The sequence below is a fragment of the Ixodes scapularis genome, unplaced genomic scaffold (genome assembly GCF_016920785.2).
Source record: "Ixodes scapularis isolate PalLabHiFi unplaced genomic scaffold, ASM1692078v2 PGA_scaffold1__304_contigs__length_218370807, whole genome shotgun sequence".
NCBI lineage: Eukaryota > Metazoa > Arthropoda > Arachnida > Ixodida > Ixodidae > Ixodes > Ixodes scapularis.
In genome coordinates this window covers 199,809,607-199,830,408 of record NW_024609846.1, presented here as the reverse complement: position 1 = coordinate 199,830,408, position 20,802 = coordinate 199,809,607, and the positions used below count along the sequence as shown (strand labels likewise).

The following is a 20,802-nucleotide window of genomic DNA, read 5'->3' as shown; positions in this document are numbered from 1 at the left end:
TCAGTTTGTAGTCTATGACGTTTAAGTTCTAGGCTGCTTAAAGTATTCGTGTCTTTTTTTTTAGTCATTCGTTCTAATGTGTGTCAGTGCAAAAGTTACAAGCTCTTAAAGAGGCATTCAAGTGCCATTTGAGATCCTCGTTTTATTGTCATAGCTGAATTTGCCACCTCAAGACATCCTAGAAAACCTGAAATTACATTTACGCGTGGCCGATTTGTATATTAAGAAAGTGATCAAAGTTCCCGACAATTACTGTTGGCGCAGAACGACAGATGGCGCCACCGAACCTTGCTGAATTTGGTCGAACGACGGACGGCGCTTGACAACCACTCGCGAGTGATGGGTTCCTGCGTGTACGAGTGGTACTGGTCGACCGCTCGTCCACGCGGGGACCCACTGCTCGCAAGCGGTGGATAAGCGTCGTCCGTCGTTCGACCACATTCAGCAAGGTTCGGTGGCGCCATCTGTCGTTCCGCGCCAACGGTAATTGTCGGGAACTTTGGTCACTTTTTAATAAAGAAATCGGCAGCGGAATACGTAATTTTGTTTTTGTTTTTCTTTTAGGATGCTTAGAACTTGTATATTGAGTTATTACCATAAAGAGGGGATCTCAAAAAGAACTTCAATGTTTCTTTCAATTGTATGATGGGAAATTTGAAAAAGCCTGGTCAAAGCTTGTTCTATTATTTTTTTTATTCAAATAACCTGCTCGAGTTCCGAGTTCGTAATGATTATGATGATAATGCATTTCATGCAAAGTTTCAAGCGAGCTGGACAAGATTGACGAAAATAATCCCTGGAGAAGGGAAACAAGGGGGAGAAAGGACAAACACAAATCTCCAAACACAGCTAGGTAACTGGTGCGTGACCAAAAAAAATCCGCCAGGTCCTGGTATCAAACCAGGGACTTCCCCCTTTCCAGTGAACGCTCTACCAACTGAGCTAACCAGGAGTTGGATGTCAGTACAGCAAACAGGACCACTTGGATGTTTTCGGTTGCGCACCAGTCGCCTAGCTGTATTCAGAGATTTATGTGTGTACTTTGTCCCCCTTGCTCCCCTTCTTCAGGGATTATTCTCGTCATTCGTAATGGTGCAGCTTAGAAAATGTCAATGTATAAGATCTTCTAAATAATGTTAGTTGTTTGCGCTTGTTTCTCGTTATACCAGGAAGGAACATCACGCAGTTAAGGACCTCTCAGATCAAAGGGGCCGTCGCACGATGAAAAAAAACTGGGATATGAAGGTCCGCCACTATGGAGTGCTGGACGTTCACACAAAGAAACATGCCGGCACGGGACACTTAGAGACAGTGTTCCATCTGCTTCGAGTGAGTGGCCATTCATACTTTTTTGTGTCCATGATTACTTTTATGGTCAAACCTCGATATAACGAAACATTATCAGATCATGACTGAAAGCTCGGAGGCTTCGTTTTGGTCGCGAATGTATTTACCTATGTCAAGGTTTCATATATATATTTATACCTACTGATACTGTCAGACGTCTAGGGATATATATTACGGAAGGAAGCGAAATTCCAATAGCATAAACATTCCAGTCATGAGCATAAGCATAACGTATTTCTTATTTTTTTATTATTGATTGGATCATGTATTTTAAACGGGTGTTTATTATTTAGAGTGAAATTATTTTTAAGAATTTTAAATCACAGTTATCCCCACCTTGTACAGTGAGACAAGAGCTATAGAAATATTTCAAGTTGCCTCGACCATTTTTCTGAACCCGGGGAGCACAGAATGGGTGATTATCCCATGCGTAATTATCTGCTATGCTTGACTACGGGGTGCTTTGGCTGGTCTCGAATGCGTTACACACAAGGCACACTCATGTGCTCCCTTTTCAGAATTTTCAAGAGAATTTTAAATTTACTCAGGAGTGAAGTGTTGGATGTGTACATCTGCTACATTGAAAAGTATCCGTGAGTTCTACTTCTTCCGACAGTGCGAGTAGCGATTGAGATTTTAATGCCCTTGGATTGCGAGGCGACCCCTGTAGTAGGATCGCGAGGGGAGAATGTTTATCGCGCTCGCTACGTCATTCAGTGGCCGCTTTGCCAAGTCCTGACGTCATAAACCCGATGCGCTATTCATTGCTGCGTTAGGGAGTTTTCGTAGACCGCGTTTCTCCCTCCACCAAGCCCTCCGCAACGAAGAAGCCGCTACCGCGCTTGCGCGGCCATGGCCTTGACTGTAGAGTTCCGCTCCGTAAGGTAGTGGGATGATGTGAAGAGCTACGCTTTAAGACGACTGCCCCCCCCCCCCCCCCCCTTTCCCCCGCTCTGCAACAAGTAAAAACAAGATTTTGTCTCCAAACGGAACGGGGAACCGGATGCGCGTCCATGACAGCATAAAGTAATGTATGCTAGAGGTTCTACTGGTGCTAGTGCCTATGGGACTTCCGGTTTGAAATTGAAGCAGACAGCAACCAGTCCACTCTTGCCGTGCTCCTGTGCATTCCTATGGAAAATACGCGTGCATTTTGTATCTTTGCCGAGAATAACAGGGATTACCTTCGTTACTTGGGTCGTAGCGAATAGAAAGTAACTAATGATAATTACTTTCATAATGATAATTTCATAATTATCATTATGAAAGTGGGATTGCTTCACTTAGTATAATATGTTGTTCGATCAGTGAGTGGTGTTTACCCTCCCAGTATTCAGGGCCATGTCCTAGGTTCTACAGAAAGTGTATAAAGACAAGCGACAAGCGAGGATAGCCGTCGAAAAGAACGTACGGCTCGTTCAAGCGCAAAAGTCCCGATGACTCTAGTGTTGGTAATGTGCGAAATTTATATGCCAATAAAATGACCCCGTAAAACAGTAAAAGTACGCGCACTATAAACGATGTTACTTTCTTTATTATTGCGCTGACCTTATAGGGCCGATAAGAGTTTTCTTCCTTCCCCTATTTTAAAAGTTTTCAAGCATAGACATATGAGTTTTGAATGCAGGAACTTACTTACCTTTGCACCCATTCACACGCAGCGGAGAGAATAAAACGAATGTTATTTATTGCAAGTCGCTCTCGTTGCCTGGCTTTCGCTTTGTTTTCATCGCCTGCATGCACAGATGGGTACTGATCCAGTGTTTAGATCTTGACGTCTCCCTCTTGATTTTCGTGATGCCATCCATTGCTTTGGCACATAGGCCCCCTGCAGAGAAGCGCCGATACCGTGTTCGCGCTGTGTCCGACAGTGTTCATAAATATGGTCATTTTCCCATCGCTTTTAATGGCGTGATTTTGAAAGGAAAACGCCGTAACTGGTCAATAGTTTTGTCTACGTGACTGACAAATGTTCCAGGCTATATAGTGCATATGAATTATTTATGATATTTGCTCTTATAATCAAGCGCGAGGAGAAAACGCTCTCACTTATTTCACATAGAAATCCATTGCCAAAAAATAATAGACCGATCTCACTCAGTGTTCGGCGCATGCGTGACGCCGCCATCACTTCAGTCCGCAGGAGGCGGACGGCCGTGCATGCTCAGGCTTGCGCCGTCTCGTACTCCACACGCGAAAGCCTCAGCGAGGTTGTCGCACGTGCAAAAAGATTAAAATTCCCTCGATGCATTGTGACAGCGGGGGTGTAATCGAACTGTCTAGTGAGATCCGTCTATTTCATAGTTGTTGCTGACTGCTTCAATTCGAAACCGCACACTAGCGCCAGTTGGACCTCTAGGCCGTGTTCCAAAATTTACTCGATCTCACTCCAGCGTAAGGGTCTTGTACGCTTGGCGTTCTAAAACCTACCCCCGTCCAGCGTTTTTCAATCTGTACTGTCACGTAATACGACCCGCCGGAGTAACTCGGATTCATTTGGGTAAGATTTGGAACACAGCCCTAGTGTACATTATAGTGACTCTGTGGTTGACGAGCGAGGGAGAGTACGTGACTCTTCATTTTGCTTTTTTTTTTGTTTTTATTGGCTTTTGATTGGTTTACCGTAACGTAACGCTTCGGAGGGTGTAGCCTGGTTCTACAGTGGGCTAGAGGGGGTAGTGGGTTCAGCGCTCTCTCTCCTCCGAGCTTTGCGTTGAAGCTGCCGATGTCGAAAGCGCTAGCTGGGGCCGCTGCAGCAGATTCCTCCTGAAACTTCTCCCGTCTCGCGCGGCTCTGTCTGGCGAAACTTGCCCTGTTCGTCGATTGTTTGCGAGACTCTCGATGCGGGTTCGTCGCCTACTCTTCCGAATATCTGTTTGGTTTATGCGTGAATGACTAGCCGCCTCGTGAACTACTGTTTTGAGCCCGGAGTTCGGGTGGATCACGTAAAAATAAAATAAAATAAAATGTTTTTTTTTTAAATGATTGTTCTTTTTTAGAATAAGCTTATTTGATTTATATAAGCGTTATTTGATTTATCTCAGGTTTGCTAGTTATAAGTCAGACTAATTCGATCTAAATCATAGGTATTTGATTTAAGTCAGATTATTTTTTTAATCACTGTAAACAGAGAAGTAGGTGTCTTTACAACTAAATCTATTTTCCGACGTGGCAGATGGATCGAGCAACTCGTTGGATCACTGATAACAGTGTGTAAGAAAAAAAATATTATAAATTCAAAGTTCAATTCGCAACTTTTTATTGCTATGCGATCCCCGCCATACTAGAACAAACACAGCATAATGATTTTTAGTTACCCAAGAAGCTTTTTTTTTTTATATTTCAAGTTTGAATAAAGTCTTTCTTTTCTACTTTGATTTTGTTGCAATAGGACGTTGCGTACCTGACGAACTAAGTGGAAGGAAAAAATCAAGCTTAACGCTCCGACTTACTCAAAATAGCGCTTTTTTTTTTTGCCCGTGTTTAGCCTAATATTAATCTTTCTTGTTTGATAATTCGTTGATTTAGATGCAAAACCATTGCACGTCAAAACCATCGAATGACAGACAACCAAAAACTAAACAAAAACATTTCCGGGAATAATTTTGCGACCATGGTTTGATTTGAACCATCATTGTGAAACTAATCTTATTTAAATCACAGTTTATTCATAGTAATTTTATTCTCTACCCTGCATAAATGCAGCACAGAAGGCGTCATTGTCGCACAAGACGAGAAGGGAACTAAACAATGAAAAAAAAACTTGCAGCGTGGAGACAAGGTATAAATCGTGTGTAATTTACGAATTGTGTTCCGATTCTCAGTATATAATCTGAAAGTCCGGCGCTAAGTCCATTTAATCGCCGGCACGAATGTTCGCATTTTCCGCGGAATGCCACATTTGTCAGAAGATGCCGTTCTTACGGTCCTTAATGGGATACTACAACAAAATTTCGGCGCTTATTTTTTGGTCTATATGTGTCCAAAGGAGCAGTATCACATCGGACACACCAATATCTTGTTAAAAAAGACACGAAAAGGAAATTTAAAACGAATTAAACGATTAGCACAGTGCACCTGGTGGATGTCGCTAACGCCTCGTTTGTAATGCCCGTCTAGGTACCTTGATAGCTAGTGACGGTGAGTGTCTCGCCTCCGGCTACGACGAGAGATTAGGTGAAGGAGGAACTCCCCTCTTCCCGAGAATCCCTTTTGTGTGTCCCAGAAGTCGCTATTGTCTCTCTAGATATTATAAAAAATTAACCTGTCACTCAAAATTTGTACAAAAGCAGTCGCTTCGGTGGCTGGAACGACTAGGCCATCCTCTCGATGTCAGCCTCGCCGTAGCTTTGCTCGTCCCGAGACGAACTACGTCACGAATGGGTTGGATGTCACGCGGTCTCCACTGGCTGTTCTCCGAGTCCTTGCCAGAGTGGGCCGTTTATAACAAAAAATAAAGACATCAGGCTCAAAATACAAACGTGCGATTGTCATTTACGAATTCTGTGGATCATATTCGACCACTTTTTGAGCACGACGGGTATATTTCAAATGTCGTTGAAGTATCCCTTTAATTTTTGTTGAAGTATCCCCAAGGAGACGAAAATTAAAAGGATAGATTATTCTTGAAACGAAATTTTCATAGGCTTCTTAGTGCATACACCGAGTTACGCGATTTTTAGAGCTCTGGTAATTGCAATAATCAATTTACAAATTTTTATAATTTTCATCTGGCGACCAGTTAACACTGCCCAGGTTAATCACACCATGGTGTCCATAAACCCCGCGACCAAGGACGCTGTCCCATTCTAGGCGCCCCCATAATCGCCCAAGCTCTCCCCCTCGCCGCGGTACGATCAAAACCACTCACGCAACTCGGCAACCCGAACGCTTTTCTCCCTCTCGCCCCTGGCCCGTTGACCTTCCACCCTGCATGCGCCTGCGAGATATTCCCGCCGACAAACACCACGGCAAATTCGTCTGTAACTCGTCGTTGCTGGAGCGGGTCGCAGTCCAAATGATCAGCTTCCAACATCTCTTGATAGCAATCACTATCATTGCTGCTGCCATCAATGTCGAACACTTTGACAAGGCAAGAAATGCCGTAGACGTAATCGTCACAGACCGCATGCTCCAAACGCGGAAGGCCAACGAGGAAGCTGAATCTCGAGACGCCAAGAGAGCCACGTCTGTGAGTCTTAGCCATGGGGGGGGGGGGGGGGGGGGGGGCTTTTCGAATGGGGCGGATCCAAGGGATCCGCATATAAATCGACTTATCCACGAAACTATCGCGCCATTTCAAAACAAATTTACTAGGATTATGGCTTCTAAATGATTCTATACGCTATAAGATGTGTATGCTTTCTCGTATTGTCCGGCGTGTAACGCTTTTGGCAGGGAATCCAGCCCATAAGCACATGATGTGTTAAAATATAATTAGTGTTGCACATGTTGCAACGCTGAACAATATATAATCAATGACAGCCAATAAAAACGTGCGTTGAATAAATAATAAAACAATTCTGCACGTTACAGAAAGACCTGCTGCTTAACTATTGTACGGCTCATAATAGATGACAGCTTAGAAGACTGCACACTATATAAAGGCAGGTCACATCAATAAGACGTGGCTATTTGGGACGGTGCTAAACACTTCGCAATATTTTCTTCGTTGTGACGACCAATAGATGTTGTGATTTAGATAATAATGATCACAGAATAACTTCAATTAGTGGTGAGAGTGTGTTAGACACGAACTTACAACCCAATGAAGACCACAAGATCGTTGACCTAAATTGACTAAAAAAACGCCGTTATTTCTATGTTTTTTTATAAGTTTTCAGTTACACAGTATATCTATGTATCTGTACCTGTGGCAAAATCAGTGGGTAGGGTATAAAGCATTTTGTTTTCTTTCAATGCAGGCCTTCAGAGAGTTACAAAAGCACTACAGCCAAACGAACAAACGTAAACCGGGCGGACAAGGCTTCCTCGTTCTAGGAGTCACGATTCTTAGCCCATATTCTTCTGTCCCAAACAAGAAACTGATTGCACTCCTCAAGTAACTACCAAAATTCACTTCTCATAACCCAAAATATTATCTAGATTATAGACATTTTGTACTACAGTGGGTTATCACGGTGAGTTGTATTTGACGTTGATATATCTTTGACATAAGCCCAAGAGGTTGCTGTTGTTGTTGTTTTGCAAAATCATTTTTTTTGTAGATTTCCATAGATTGCTTTCCCAGATGCATCGCATGAAATTATGCTTACTATTTTTGTAGTGTAGTGTGAAAAAAAAAACACAAAACGCGAAGAAGAGTGAACGAAGAAAGAAGTACACCAGACTTGCGGCTTAAAGGGATTGCCCGGTAAACTTTTGTCGATCAGAAAATAATTAAATTGTATTATCATTGCTTTTAGGAATATCATCCGCACAATATTCGAACTTTTAATCCTCCGCCGCACAAGTAATTCAGTTTTAAACATAGTCCAACTTCTCAGATTGCACCTGCAAAACACACAGCGTTTTCTTTAACAACAGTGGAAACTCTGACGTAACATCAGGCAAAGAGAGCCACATCAGCTTTTGATTTCTGTCTCAGTAGAACAACCTCGTTTTAAGAAGAACAAAAATTGCGGTATTGAGGGAAGCTCAGTTCTTCGACGATGATCTTTGTACGCACCGTCAACGACGTTGATCGAAACCGGAAATAAGTCATCGATCCCGACTCTGACGTTAACATCTCTCTTGTGACGTCACGACACGACCAGCCATGCCTACTGGCAAAATTTGGCGTGAAGCTTCGTATTGATGTTCATAATTAATTTAGCGAGTATTGGGCTTTTGCCTAATAAAATAAAAATTAGGTACGAAAAATTACGTACGAATATAATTAGACCCTCTCTACGTGGCCAGCGCAAAAGCTTAGTAACCTGCGGATATTACCGGACAATCCCTTTAACAAAGTATCCGGTTTCCTTGGTAGCTTCAGGCTCTTTCTGACTGCTTATTCTCACAAAAGCGAGCTATTCATACGAACTAAACAGTAAACAAATAAAATTAAAATAAACACCGAGCAGTCAACCTAACGTTCCTTACATTTACCACCGATTCGCCAAAGTTCAATTTGACCTCGGACAATCGGTATTTTTCAGTAAATGCCAAGTATCGGACATACCCTGCAGTATGACTGTGCGGGTGGGTGCTACAAATAAGACATTCTAATTTCAGACAGTTGAAACACTGGAAAAGAAATCTTTCCCTGCCAAGGGAGAACTGCAGGGAGGCTGTTCAGTTCGTCTCTCCTCCAGGGCGAGCTTCTTGCCTTCGTTTTTCTCCCTCGTGCACAATCGAGCGCGCGCGCACGGTCGAAGCACGGCAGAAGGCATAAGGCGCGTGTTGGAGGCATTTGGAAGACACGCCCAGCCGTCCTCTCTCTGTCGGTGACTTTAGAAACCTCACAGCTACAGTCCACGTTGGGGCCAAATTGTTCAATGCCATGTTGCCTAGGCTAGCGTAGTTCCCACAGTGCTTTAGCGCCACACTGCTGCGAGAGAACGTATGTTCGTCTCGCGTCTCATTCGTACGCGCTCTCGTGCAAAGAAGACGTCAAATGAATGGCTTTGTGTTCGCCCACGTGTTTTGGACAGCATTGAGGCACTGCAAGGATGATGCTCGCTCTGCCAACGTGGCACAAAGCAGATTCAACAAGGTATTAGCGGCGAGCTGTTTTGGTGGCGTCCTCGTATGATTTCCTCTCATGACGTTATTACCTTGCGAACAACAAGTTTGATGGTGTTTGTAAGGAGCAAGGTGGCAGCTTGAAATCATTCCGCTCTGAAACCAACACTGCCAACGCCGTCGAGATTGACGGTCTTACATTACTCTTATTTCTGTCGATGAGAAACCCTTTGCTGACGTTATAGTCAGCCTTTGACCAATCGTGGCAAGCCGACCTCAGCGACGCTTTCGTTTGCAGGCGTCGCCAACAGACCGTTTCCGCGACAAAGACTAAATAAAATAATTTAGGCATAATTACAATAAATAAAAGTTTAGCCAACCCCTTGAATTCTGGCGCCTTCCAGTCGGTGAATAAAGTGATGTGCTATTTTGTCTCAACTCGGCTATACTGTATCTCACAAACATCTGCAGCGCAGACACAGGCATGGGCAAGGGGGTGTGGCTTTGGCAAGCTGTGATATAGTTTCGTTCAAACAAAAGAATCCCCCTGAGCTATACTCACGCGCCTGTGCCTCTGTCTTTACTGCAGACATTTGTAAGATGGAGTATACCGTATACGTCAAAATTGAATATGGCGGCCGCCATGAAAAAACGGGTAATAACATCTTCAGGGCTATACTTCGTAGACCAACCTCGGCTACAACTTTGAGAGAGAGAGAGAGAGAGACAGAATAAACTTTATTTCTGCACGCCTGGTGCGGCGCTCGTTCGGCTACCAGTTTGAGGTTTTCATGAGATTACTTGTTAAGTTATTCCTTCCTGCTACAAGTATTTTTATGTTTTCTTTAATCTTCAACTGCTACACGGAAGAACAAAAACAAATATAAATAATCGGGAGAACCTAAAACATCAAGACAGACAAGATGACATGGGAAAAAGCCTTGTCCGTTTTTATTTTATGTTCTTCCTATTATTTATAATACCATTACCAGCACGCTCTTCGTTGCAGGTATGAAAACGAACTATTTCGATTTATAATTCCACGTTCAATCTTACAGCGTAATCTAAACAAAGCAAGCAGCACGCAAGAGTCCGCCTGTTGTTGTTGTTGTTTTACTTGTCTTCACTCTTGTCAAAGTTGGAGTGGTGAAGTCGGTGAGTTGGTAAAAGTTGAACATAATACGAATAACAGCTTCCAAAAGCAAGGATCTCGAGACAAAAAAAAAGTTGAGACAGGGCAACAGCTGTAATGTCACCGTATGTAGCGTTCGCCATCTAGCATGTGCCTCATCCTCCTGTGTCGTCCAGGTTTCGCTCGTTTAATTTATGATTTTTTCCCGGCTCTTGTGTCATGAAGGAAGTTCACTCCAGACGGCCTGGTCGCAAGGACCCACATCATCGAGAGGGACTCCAGAGCCAACGCCACGCTCACGGGACCTAGCGTCTACCGGAAGCCCCCTTCCAACGAACAGCCAGGAATAGTGCGTACACGACAAAGAAGCGCCTCTATGAATCAGGACCTTTTTTATTTGTGATATTGACACGCTGAGCCAGCCACGGCGTGTGAATCCAGAAACCAATTTCCTCTTCACTTCGTGATTTCTGATTTAAAGTGAACGGGGTTCGTGCATTCGCACCGGTATAAATTAAAAACCGCACTGTGAGGCTAAGTATTCGAAAGACTGCGTTACAAGGGGGTTTTAGTAGGTCGCTCAGCTACCTCCGATACCGATACCCAATAACGACACGACGCATGCGCAAAAGCGTCGCCGGAGTATCGGGTATCAACGATCTACCAGAACTCGCGATCAGAATGTCTCTACAACGACACTTCCGGATCAAATGTGCGTGTGTGAGGGGCCCGGGCCGGAGAAAACCAAGTTTAAAAAGCAAATCTCCGTCACCGCTACATTTGGGGTTGCGTTAGCGAAAATTACAAAATTCTTCCATTCTTTGTTTCTTGTTGTTTGTCGATAGTCAGTCTATACGGCAGTATTGGAGAAAATAAAGTTGCGCGCTTAAGATTATAGGCAGCTAACACTCTGCCACTCGGCCCCAGGTTGAGACGCTCCACTACATTCTCCAACACGAGAGGCTCCTGCGACAGACCACGATCATGACGTCATTTTCGATGTCTGTCCGCTGGTACCACTCCGTCAACAACCTCTTCGACGCCGGAGCGCCAAGCACCAATACGAACGTCACCAGCGCTAATGAGGTAAGAGGGCCAATGGCCCGCTTCATTTTCGCCAAGGCTAAGTTTTCGGTGTTAGTGCACTGCCTGAAGCGTGTCTCCGACTGATGCGTTTAGCGCGTCCAAAGATGTGGTACCTCGATTTTCGCCTGATGACGCCATACTCGTGTCATCATGCCTGCCGAGATTCTGGCGGCGTCACGGTAACCCAGGTGGACACGGCAGACGTCGTAATCACCTGCGTTGCTTTTTCATAGGTCGCAAGGTAGCAGAGCTTGAAAAGCAATGTGTGTCCATTCTATACTCTTTAAAAAAAAAAAAAATTTTTTTTTTATTGAAGTGTTTCTTTATTGGCCAGACATGTGTGCGTACGACAGAACGGCCGACATATCAGCGTCGGAAAACCCCCGATTGCCGGTGCGTAAATAGTGGGCCGGGAAACGTCACTGCTTAAGAAACATTTGGCCTGGTGAGGCATCTTCTTATCGTTCCGCAGGCAATCAGAGAATCATTAGACGATAAGAAAGAAAGAATAACATAACAAGCAACGCCTCTTCTTTTTAGCAATGCCTACAGAGCAGACATGTTCACGTTACCCAAAAAAGTTACTAAATACGTTACTCGTTCCCGATACTTAAAAAAACCGCGTTACTTTACCTCCAAAGTAACAAGTTACTTTTATTGTTACTTTGATGACCAAATACACAGCTGCTTTGGTTTCGTGGTTTATTGTATTCTTTTCAGTAGTCGTTACACTCCAGCAGTAGCAAGTTTTTATTAGTTATATTTCCCCGCTTCCTTGAGACTAGGTACATTTCCGGCGATGCTGAAGAGTCGTTCTACTGATGCGCCCGAAGGAACCAGTGGCATAGCCAGGGGGAAAACTTATGGGGCTTAACCCCCCCCCCCCTCCCCCCCTCCTCCCTGAAAACAATTCCTGGCTACGCCACAGGCAGGAACGGCAGTGTTGTGGTTAAAAAAAAATGGTGAATCTGGTATTCTTCTCTTCCTTTTGTTTTCTCTGCTTCTAAAATTCCAAGGTGATAGTAAGTGCAATAATACTTAAAAAACAAGCGAGCTGGTGATGATTCATGGTAATAAAACCCGAGACTCAGGAACACAGAAGTCGTTGTGTTGTGTTCGTCCCCTTCTGTGTTCCTGAGTCTCGGGTTTTATCGCCATAATAATAAGTTCTGTGCCTTCCCGTAACGGCAACCTCCGGGTTTACATTCGGTCTGTACATGATTCTAGAAGGTTCAACCTTCTAGAAGGGTGAAGAACAATCCCAGCCGTAGAGTTCGATTTATGTGTTCAGCGATAAACGTTGAAACACCGTCATACTGTTTAGTTGTTTTACAGGTTGCTCCTCTGCCTTTGTCGCAATAGACGCATACTCAGCTTAGAAATAAAATGAGCCTCAGTAAATCGCGTTGCGCACGTAACTCCTCAAAAGTTGTGAAATACGGCTACTCGTTATTTGGCCTTCAAAGTAACTAAGTACGTTACTCGACCTTTATCTAGAAAAGTAACTAGATGCTTTACTCGTTACCGGAAAAAAAAAGGAACTAGGTTGACGTGACTAGTAACGAGTTACGTAGATGTCCGCTAGAGATTAAGCAGCGTGTGGCACGCTTCTCGCTTCGTTCTTGGGCATTCTTCTAGGCCATCATCTCATTAAGTGGGACGATAAAAAGCACGCCCCGCCTTTCTTCAGTTGTCAGGGATTATATAGTAGAGCACGATCCTCCATAATCGCATCCCAATGCGTCGAACGACGTTGTTCCTTAGCCTAAAAGGTTGTCCAAACAGGATGCTTCAGAACTTCAGCGGCATATGAAGTAAAAGTCCAAGTTGGGACGTCCGTCTTCTATTTGGATATCAACCACGCGAACGTCACTGCTTTTCTCTCTCCTGCTACGCATTTCTGTTGAGTCAGTGCTCGTCAGACTAGGCGTCACACGTTCCGTCAACGGTGTGCCTCAGCCCGCGGCCGCCGTATACGTCCGGCCGTTGAGGTTCTGCTAGAGGGAAGAGGCCTTGCCTCCTCGTCCTCGTATCCTTTCCGACCTCGAATAGCAGAGGAGGCCTTGTTGACAGCCAACTGAGTGGCTGTCCAGACCCACGTGATGAGCACGTTCTGGGCCTCCGTCGCGGAGAGAAGCGGACGTGGGTTGAGGGAAGCTTTCCGCCCGGATAAAAAGAACGGACAAAGGCAGACTGTCGCACGCCATATAGTAGAGTTGTGTGGCTTCACGCGTCCTTGAAGTGTCATTTTCGGAGTCACGCTGCTGTACGGGATGCGGTAACAAGAGCTGGCACAGCCACGTTCAGGGTGAGCGGCAAAACAAATGACGCGTGGGAAATCCCGGGTCAGTTACGCTGTTAAAGGGAGGACTGAAATAGACTACCACATTATGGATCGTCACCAGTATGTGTGATTTAGCTTGCCGGACGTCACTCCAAGCATCATTTTGTCCCCCTTTTGATGGCTCTGGGCTGAGTTACCTCGCTATACGTCCGTGTTGTTTATTTCGCCCGCTGACCCTTCATCGTGAGCAGTGTCACACTCCCAGGACCTTTCCACGAAACAATATTGCGGGAAATCGACACAATTATTAACCTGATGCATGCACCATCGACCGCCCTAGTGACAAAAATTTTGAAATGACGGCGGCACCTTGGCGCTCACTCGCAGCGTGTTTCGATCGCAGCTGTGCAAGCTGGCCGACGACTACTCGGCCTACAAGACCGTGGAGACGCAACATTTCACGCAAGCATATTCTGACAAGAACGGATACACGGCCACCTTCGACGACACGCTCACCATACTCTGGAAGGTGAGTCGACGTGACCAATTGTGGGCGCGAGGTTATTGAAGACTCTGAAGCCAAGGACGACCAGTGAGTGCGAGTAACTCAACACGTATAGAGTGAAAACATACTGACAGGCAAAAGAATGCATAGCTGAAGAACCCCCTAAGCTCGAGAAATAATTTCCACCCTATACTATGCGATTTTTGTTCTCTTAAATTGTAATGTTTGTGCATTGCCTGTGCATTTCTATGGTTCGAGCTCCGTCGTTTAAACTTGTGAATTTCTAGTTTCCGCCACCCCTTATGTAATACCTACGCACTCTAAACAAAAAGGGTGTAGCTATTACACCCCTTGTCCCATATAAGAAACACCAAAACTTCAGTTGGACGTACAGCGCACTGATGTCGAACTGATGGCTTCAGCTCTTACAAGAGGCTCGATGACGGTGGATTACACCAGATTAAACAGCTAAAGCAAGTATCATGGACTACAAAAAAAAAACACTGACGTTTTGCAGTAGGGCCGAGAAAACCCCGATTGCTTATTTTGCAGTTAGTCACACGTACATTAACTATTTTAATAAGTTCTACAACTCGGCTATCAAGCCGCTCACGAAAGTTTGTACTGTCAGTTGAAAGTCAGTGCGCTGTACATCCAACTGAAATTTTTGAGTGTATTACATTAACAACGGGTGTAAGAGTATAGCCTTTTTTCCGGTCCGGGCGCCAGGTAGCATATATGGAATATTTCATTAAATAAGAATTGAATAGAGTAAGGAAAAACTCGATGTCCCCGCTGCACACCGTAGACGAATATTCCTGCAGCGCTCACAAAGATACGGTGGAGCCTAATCCCATTCTAAGTACGTTTTACTGAGCTAAGCTGGAACATAAACGGCGTATACAATATATATATATGTTTTTTTATACTTACAATGTAGAGCGCACAAGAAAAATTCAGACTGAAACAGGCACGCTAGTGAAAAGGAACCACGCATTCAGCGCTTTCAGTGTGAGTTGTTCTTGTGTGCTCTACATTATAAGTATGGATAGCCAATTTGACCAATCATCCATCTTAAGAAATATGTTTGGTCCGGTTCCTTTATCCTCGCAGCTGTGCAGCGCGTTTGTGGAGTTTCGCAACGCGACGTTCGGCACTGCCTTTTTTGACGTGGACTACGAAGACTGGCAAGAACTGTGCCCGCAGGACGAGTGGAAGGGATACGCCAGGCTCACCGCTGCACGGGACTACTTCCAGCACCTCAAGGAGCCGGACTCGAAGAGCCTCAACTGCAGCGAACTGGTCGACGCTGAATGACCGTCCTCCCCACCTCGCTTTTCTTCGTCCCTTTTTTCCAAGCTTCATTTTTTCTTCTTTTATTTACTTTCAAGACTATGCAGATGGGTGGTCGTTCGTGATATATTATTCGTTCCCGCGACGGCCACCTTTTATATTTAGACAAAAGAATGGGTGATGAGTGGAGCGCAGCGATCAGAAATAAAAACTCCGCTCCATAGATGTCTGTAATGTTTTCAGATTATTTAGTGCTCGCTGTAGCATCTTGAGCTTTGATTGTTACTTTCGCTATAGAGAAGGTGGGAACTATGGGTTTTATTACTTCCATTTAAAGGAGTCATGCAGCGAAACCAGCTTTGAATCTTTAGAAATTTTCTCGAGAACGCTGACGCAAGCGTGACGCACGTAAGGTTACACGCAACGCCATGTACACGCAGCCAGAAGCATATTTGACCCGGTTGAATTTCAAATATAGAAGCGAAGTATTTTTTCGTCTCTCCTTTGTAAAGCTTGCGACGTAATGCGCGTTTTGTAATTTATAGACGTCAAGAATGTGTTAAGAGCGGTTTCTAACGAAATGTAGCGTAGACATTCCCTGACTCTCTGATAACACTACCAAAGCTCGGAGAGCGAAATGTGGTAGCAAATAAGTTAGGCAGCTCCCATAGAATGCTAAGAGCACTCGCTCTCAGCCTTTCCCATGCTCTGGTAGCCACGGCCTGTAAAATCATCATTCATTCAAAATGTTTGTCACTGACAAAGCAAACCCGAGCTACCGAAAAAGCGCCCCTTGACGCCATTCACTTCCGGTCCACGCAAGACACCCGACTTCCTTGCCCAGCCCAATATAAGAGGCGATATTGGACTGTCCACAACACTTCGACGGGCGGTCCAGCCACGACAGCATCGGCCGCACTCTTACGCATTGTATTTTGGAGGTACTGTTACGTTTGTTCTTGCCTATTTCTTTTTGGCTGGATCACCTGCTGAATTCCAGTGTTAGCTTGAACCGTTCGTCAAGATCAGAATGGCGGTTGAACAACCTGGCACTATAAAAGAAGTGGCAAGACTCTTTACTGAACTGACGATGAAATTAGATAACATGAACTAAGTTTTTGAAGAGTTTAAGGTAACAATGGCTAACGTAACCAAAGAAATAATAGAACTGAGAACTGAACAAGAGGAAATAAAAAAAGAAAACAAGGATCGTATCAAATAGTTTGAAGACGTAAAGCGCAACCTCGTTGAAATCAAGCTATACAGTCCCATAAATCTGGAGGTGAACAGGATTAAGCACAACCCAGATTAACGTCTAGCTGAAATAATCACTGAGATCGAGAGGAAGATGGGAGTTCAGATTGCTGGCTCAGATGTAGGTGTGGTCCACTGCGTGCCCACGAAAGACAAGACAAACTCTAATGTCATTCGTTGTAAATGGCATTTGAGTTGCCCGTGTGGCACGGGTATAACTAGATTTGGTGCAGAGTCAGCTTCAGCTATTGATCATACATTATGCAATTTTAGCATATAGGCAGTCTTGGGCAGTAATTAGTTACTAGTAACGCGATATCGGTAACTAGTAACTTTTTCAGACACTTTGCAACTGTAAATCGTTACTGCTAAGTAGAAACACCTTGTAACTGCAACAGGGTTACTATTTTTTCCAAAGTAACTGTAAAAGGTAACTTTGTTACAGTTAATGCTTAGATTTATGTGCAAAATCGTGGCGAACATGACCACCAAATTGCCTCGCAACTCGTGAAAGAGTCCCAATTACTTTTACGGAAAGGGCACAGCAAAACTGCTGCAGAAACCGTCTGGAGCACGAGGGAAAAATAAAAATGAACTAACTTTTGGGTGACCTTGCTTGGCCAAGCTGGTACCGTCAACTGGGGTGATGATGACGTTTGTTTCCGTGCCCGCCGTGTATGATACATCGCCCACAGTGCACGCAGATGTAACAAAGCGCGGTATCTCTAAAGCGTTTCTCTTTTCTTCGACCGGCAAAGGGAGTGAGTGTTTTTCTTGGGGGATAGTCTTTGGTGATTGTCGTCCCCACCGCCCGCAGGCTTACGGCAGAGCAGATTTTCCAAACCTCGTCTTTTTGCCGCCGAGCATACGTTTCTTTCCTCTCTAATTTAAATTGTCCAACTCCCAGATACACTCTTTCGGGGTCTCGACTTTCGGCCCATTTGTTCTCTCTTTTTTCGCAACCCAATTACGGGCCTTGCTTTCCGTCACCAACTTATTGTCCCGCATTGCTCTGCTTCACGGGTCCCGTCACTTCAGAAAGGGTGTTCACTCAAAACGTCTGTGTCGTCCTCCTTATTTCTGTGTTTTCTTGAAATCGAAAGACCGCGCCCTTATCCAAGACCAGGGGCACTTGGCATCAGTTGATGTATTTATTTATTTCAGTTTACCCCGCAGCGCCAGAGGCATTATAGCAGGGGGGGGGGGGGGGGGGGGTATAGTACATTTTAGTATAAGATGACTTGGTACTTGTGTACACAATGTACAAATAAGCAGAAACACAAGCTCACAGGTGAATATACACTTGCACAAAGGCAGCCAAACACGAGACAAAAAAAATGTTTTAGTGTCACAAAAAGAGGCACGAGCCCCTCCACTCACATCAACCACAATAGAAAAAAGAAGCACAGAAATCAATAACCTTATAAAAAAAAGATCGCAAAACAGATATTCGCGTCCTATACTTTCAGGGTGGTCTTCTGGTTTGGGGTGGTGAAATGGAGGAGCACAAACGTGTCCGATGACGTTAGGAAGTGGCAATGAAAAGATCGCAACAGCCGTTTGGGATTCTGCGCGCAGTGGTCGTTTGTACCTCGATCAGTGCTTCCTTTTGCACCGCTGCCGTGTTCAGCGGGTTTAACGGAGGGATGTTGCCGCAGCATTGCTCTCCAAGTTTTTAAGGGAAGATTTGTACTTCATGAAAGATCGTGCGTACGCAGTAGAAACGATTCGACGGACGACTGGATTGGAATGGCATCAAAAAACTTCTACAAATCTGAGAGCAAGCCTCTAATACCTCTGTCAGACGGCGTTCTAAAGCTCTTTTTCACTAACTTCCGTTATAAAATCAGCCAGACAGCTCACGATGCTGAGTGCGCACGTGCCCAACGGCGTGCGTTGGTTCGCCGATTTTATAAAGGAGATTGTTCTAAAGGCCTTTAAAATGCCCGTCTGACAGGGGTATTATACTAGTATTGACTTCCCATTTTGCACGACTTGTATTGCTTCCGCCCTATTTGGCCTTACCAAATAAATTTGAAATTAGAATTAACCGATTGTAAACTCACCCCATGATTTGATATTCCCGAGATTTAGACGCGTGATGTTCTATTGATGTATACCTTATGGCGGTCCTGCTTATTTTAAAGTTCTTCATGGATCATCAGCAGGTATCTGCTAGCTTAAAAATTTGAAAAACTGAAGTCGCCCGTAATTCAGATAAAGAAGAAACTATAAATGCTTAATCATATAGCGGAGTTACCCCAATACTCTTAAATTGTGATCTTGTTTAAGGAGCTCCTCATGGTAAAAATTGAAATATGAGTAACTAAACATGTTAATAGGATTATTGGGGAAATCTTAGTTTCTCACAAAATTTGATTTACTACCGTGAACAACAGAATGTCTTATGAAATATATATGCCAATTTGAATTCATATTAAGGAAAAATCCTTTTGAATGTTTTCTAATATTTGTTTTAAAGTAAAGACGTAGTAACGCCGTTACTTAACAAACTGTAACTGTAACAAGTTACTCTCAATTTTGTAACTAACTGTAGCAGGGTTACTTTCCTTCCCTAAGTAACTATAACTGCAACACTTATACTTTAGCAGTAACGTGCCCATGACTGCATATAGGGTAGAATATACCGCGTTATAGATGTCTTCCTGATTGACAGTTCACCTGTAGTTCTTCTGACCTCAGAACTCGTATGCTCGACTCTTATTAACGAGTTAATATATAGTATAAAAAACTAGATTATAAGAATCTCTGAAGCCTTTTAGTCACTACAAACTTCGATGGCATGATTGATACTGATGTGAACACAAACTGTAGTGACAGGCATCTTAGTACAGGAGGCGTTGGTTCAATAACACCGAGTAGAACAAGCTCCTTTGGAGTCGTGAACCTCATGAAGCGTCCAATGCTTGTTGCACCGTGCGTCCTCCCTCAACGCGACGACGCCTGCGATCGCTCATCCTCACTCCACAGATGGTTCGTCTGCAGGCATGGCGACTGCGTTGATCTTCTATTTCCTTCGCTACGCACCTAAAAGACACGCGCTTGCTTAGATGAGCCGGAACGATTAATAACACCGTGGGGACTCATTGAATTCGAATCACTCACTGTTGATTCGGTGTGCATAATCTCTCAAAACAAGATAGAGGTTTTGTTTTTTGTTTTTGTTGTTTTAGGCGTACGTTTTGCTGTAATTCAGAGCGTAAGAGTAGGTCTGACGTTTCTTGGAATTCGCTGATGCGTAGTACCGTCGATGAACTGTCTGGGATCTTACTGGTTAATTGGACAGGGTCCCAAGACCCAACTTGACACAACACCGAGAGGCAGTGCTTAACCCTATCCAAAGCGGCCGCGTTGAATGGTAGACGAGAGAGCGCGGTCGCTTCTTTGGCCACTTCCGGTGCCAGCCGTCATAAGGCGCCACCTTCGATCACTCCACACTGTAGCAGTAATCGACGACATGGGAAACGTCGCCGATCACCCAGAACGTCGCCCTCTTGGAAGCGAAAGGAAAGGAAGCATGTAAGGTAGCCCCGTCGCTTCCTTCATTCTCTATTCGACATCTTTAGAAATCATGGTTCTAGAGTTTCTGGTATGAAAACATGTTCGCGTTCCATGGATTCACGAGCGACCATGGCATGTTTTCAAGCGAGATCTCGTGAGAGCACTCGTGGTGTGCACGCGCGTTCTCTGCCCAAAAATCTCGAACCGGTGATTTCCTAAAACGGTGGATTGCAAACGAGTGAGAAAAGGAGCGTTCTTGAATTCGGAAGTTTTCCTTCATAAAGGGCTGTAGGTTTTTCAAATGCCGTTAAAAAAAAGTACGACGGCCCCTGCTATGGACAAGCAGACGACGCCGGCTTTCGGCGCCCGAACTCCTGACCCGGCCTCTGCTCCCTCTGGGTGACAAGCAGACGATGGTCTCGCTCGCTCTGATTGGTGGAAGACAGCGAGTAGAAAGAAAGGCAATGCTTGCCTCCCTCTACCCACTTTCCTTCCAATCAGGGCTCGGCGATGTGACGTCATTCACCCCGTGCAAGCAGATCAACTCAGTTACGGAACTGCTCATAGACGCTGCTTCCACGAGCAGTAACCCCCCTTTCTCCCTGCGATTCACCTCCCGTCTCAGAACAGTTACTGTGGCAGACGTCATCGTGTGCGGCTCGCGTAACTACAGGGTCGGCAAGATAAATTTGG

At 44.6% G+C, this 20,802-nt stretch overlaps 2 protein-coding genes across 2 annotated transcripts in view; one reads left to right on the top strand and one right to left on the bottom strand.

Annotated features, from left to right (window-relative positions):
* Positions 1-20,802, bottom strand: part of LOC8041409 (potassium channel subfamily K member 15) — a 275,384-nt gene that overhangs the window by 187,209 nt on the left and 67,373 nt on the right. The window lies entirely within an intron of this gene.
* LOC8034182 lies at positions 1,179-15,528 on the top strand. The gene is made up of 6 exons (XM_029978534.4): positions 1,179-1,329; positions 7,272-7,408; positions 10,391-10,514; positions 11,093-11,251; positions 13,939-14,064; positions 15,154-15,528. The coding sequence occupies exons 1-6, from the start codon at positions 1,222-1,224 to the stop codon at positions 15,355-15,357; spliced, it is 858 nt and encodes a 285-aa protein (XP_029834394.2). The 5' UTR covers positions 1,179-1,221; the 3' UTR covers positions 15,358-15,528.

Coding starts and splice junctions, on each gene's coding strand:
- LOC8034182 (XM_029978534.4), top strand. CDS start 1,222: ATGAAAAAAAACTGGGATATGAAGGTCCGCCACTATGGAGTGCTGGAC. Junction 11,252..13,938: donor ACGTCACCAGCGCTAATGAG/GTAAGAGGGCCA, acceptor TTTCGATCGCAG/CTGTGCAAGCTGGCCGACGA. Junction 14,065..15,153: donor CGCTCACCATACTCTGGAAG/GTGAGTCGACGT, acceptor TTATCCTCGCAG/CTGTGCAGCGCGTTTGTGGA.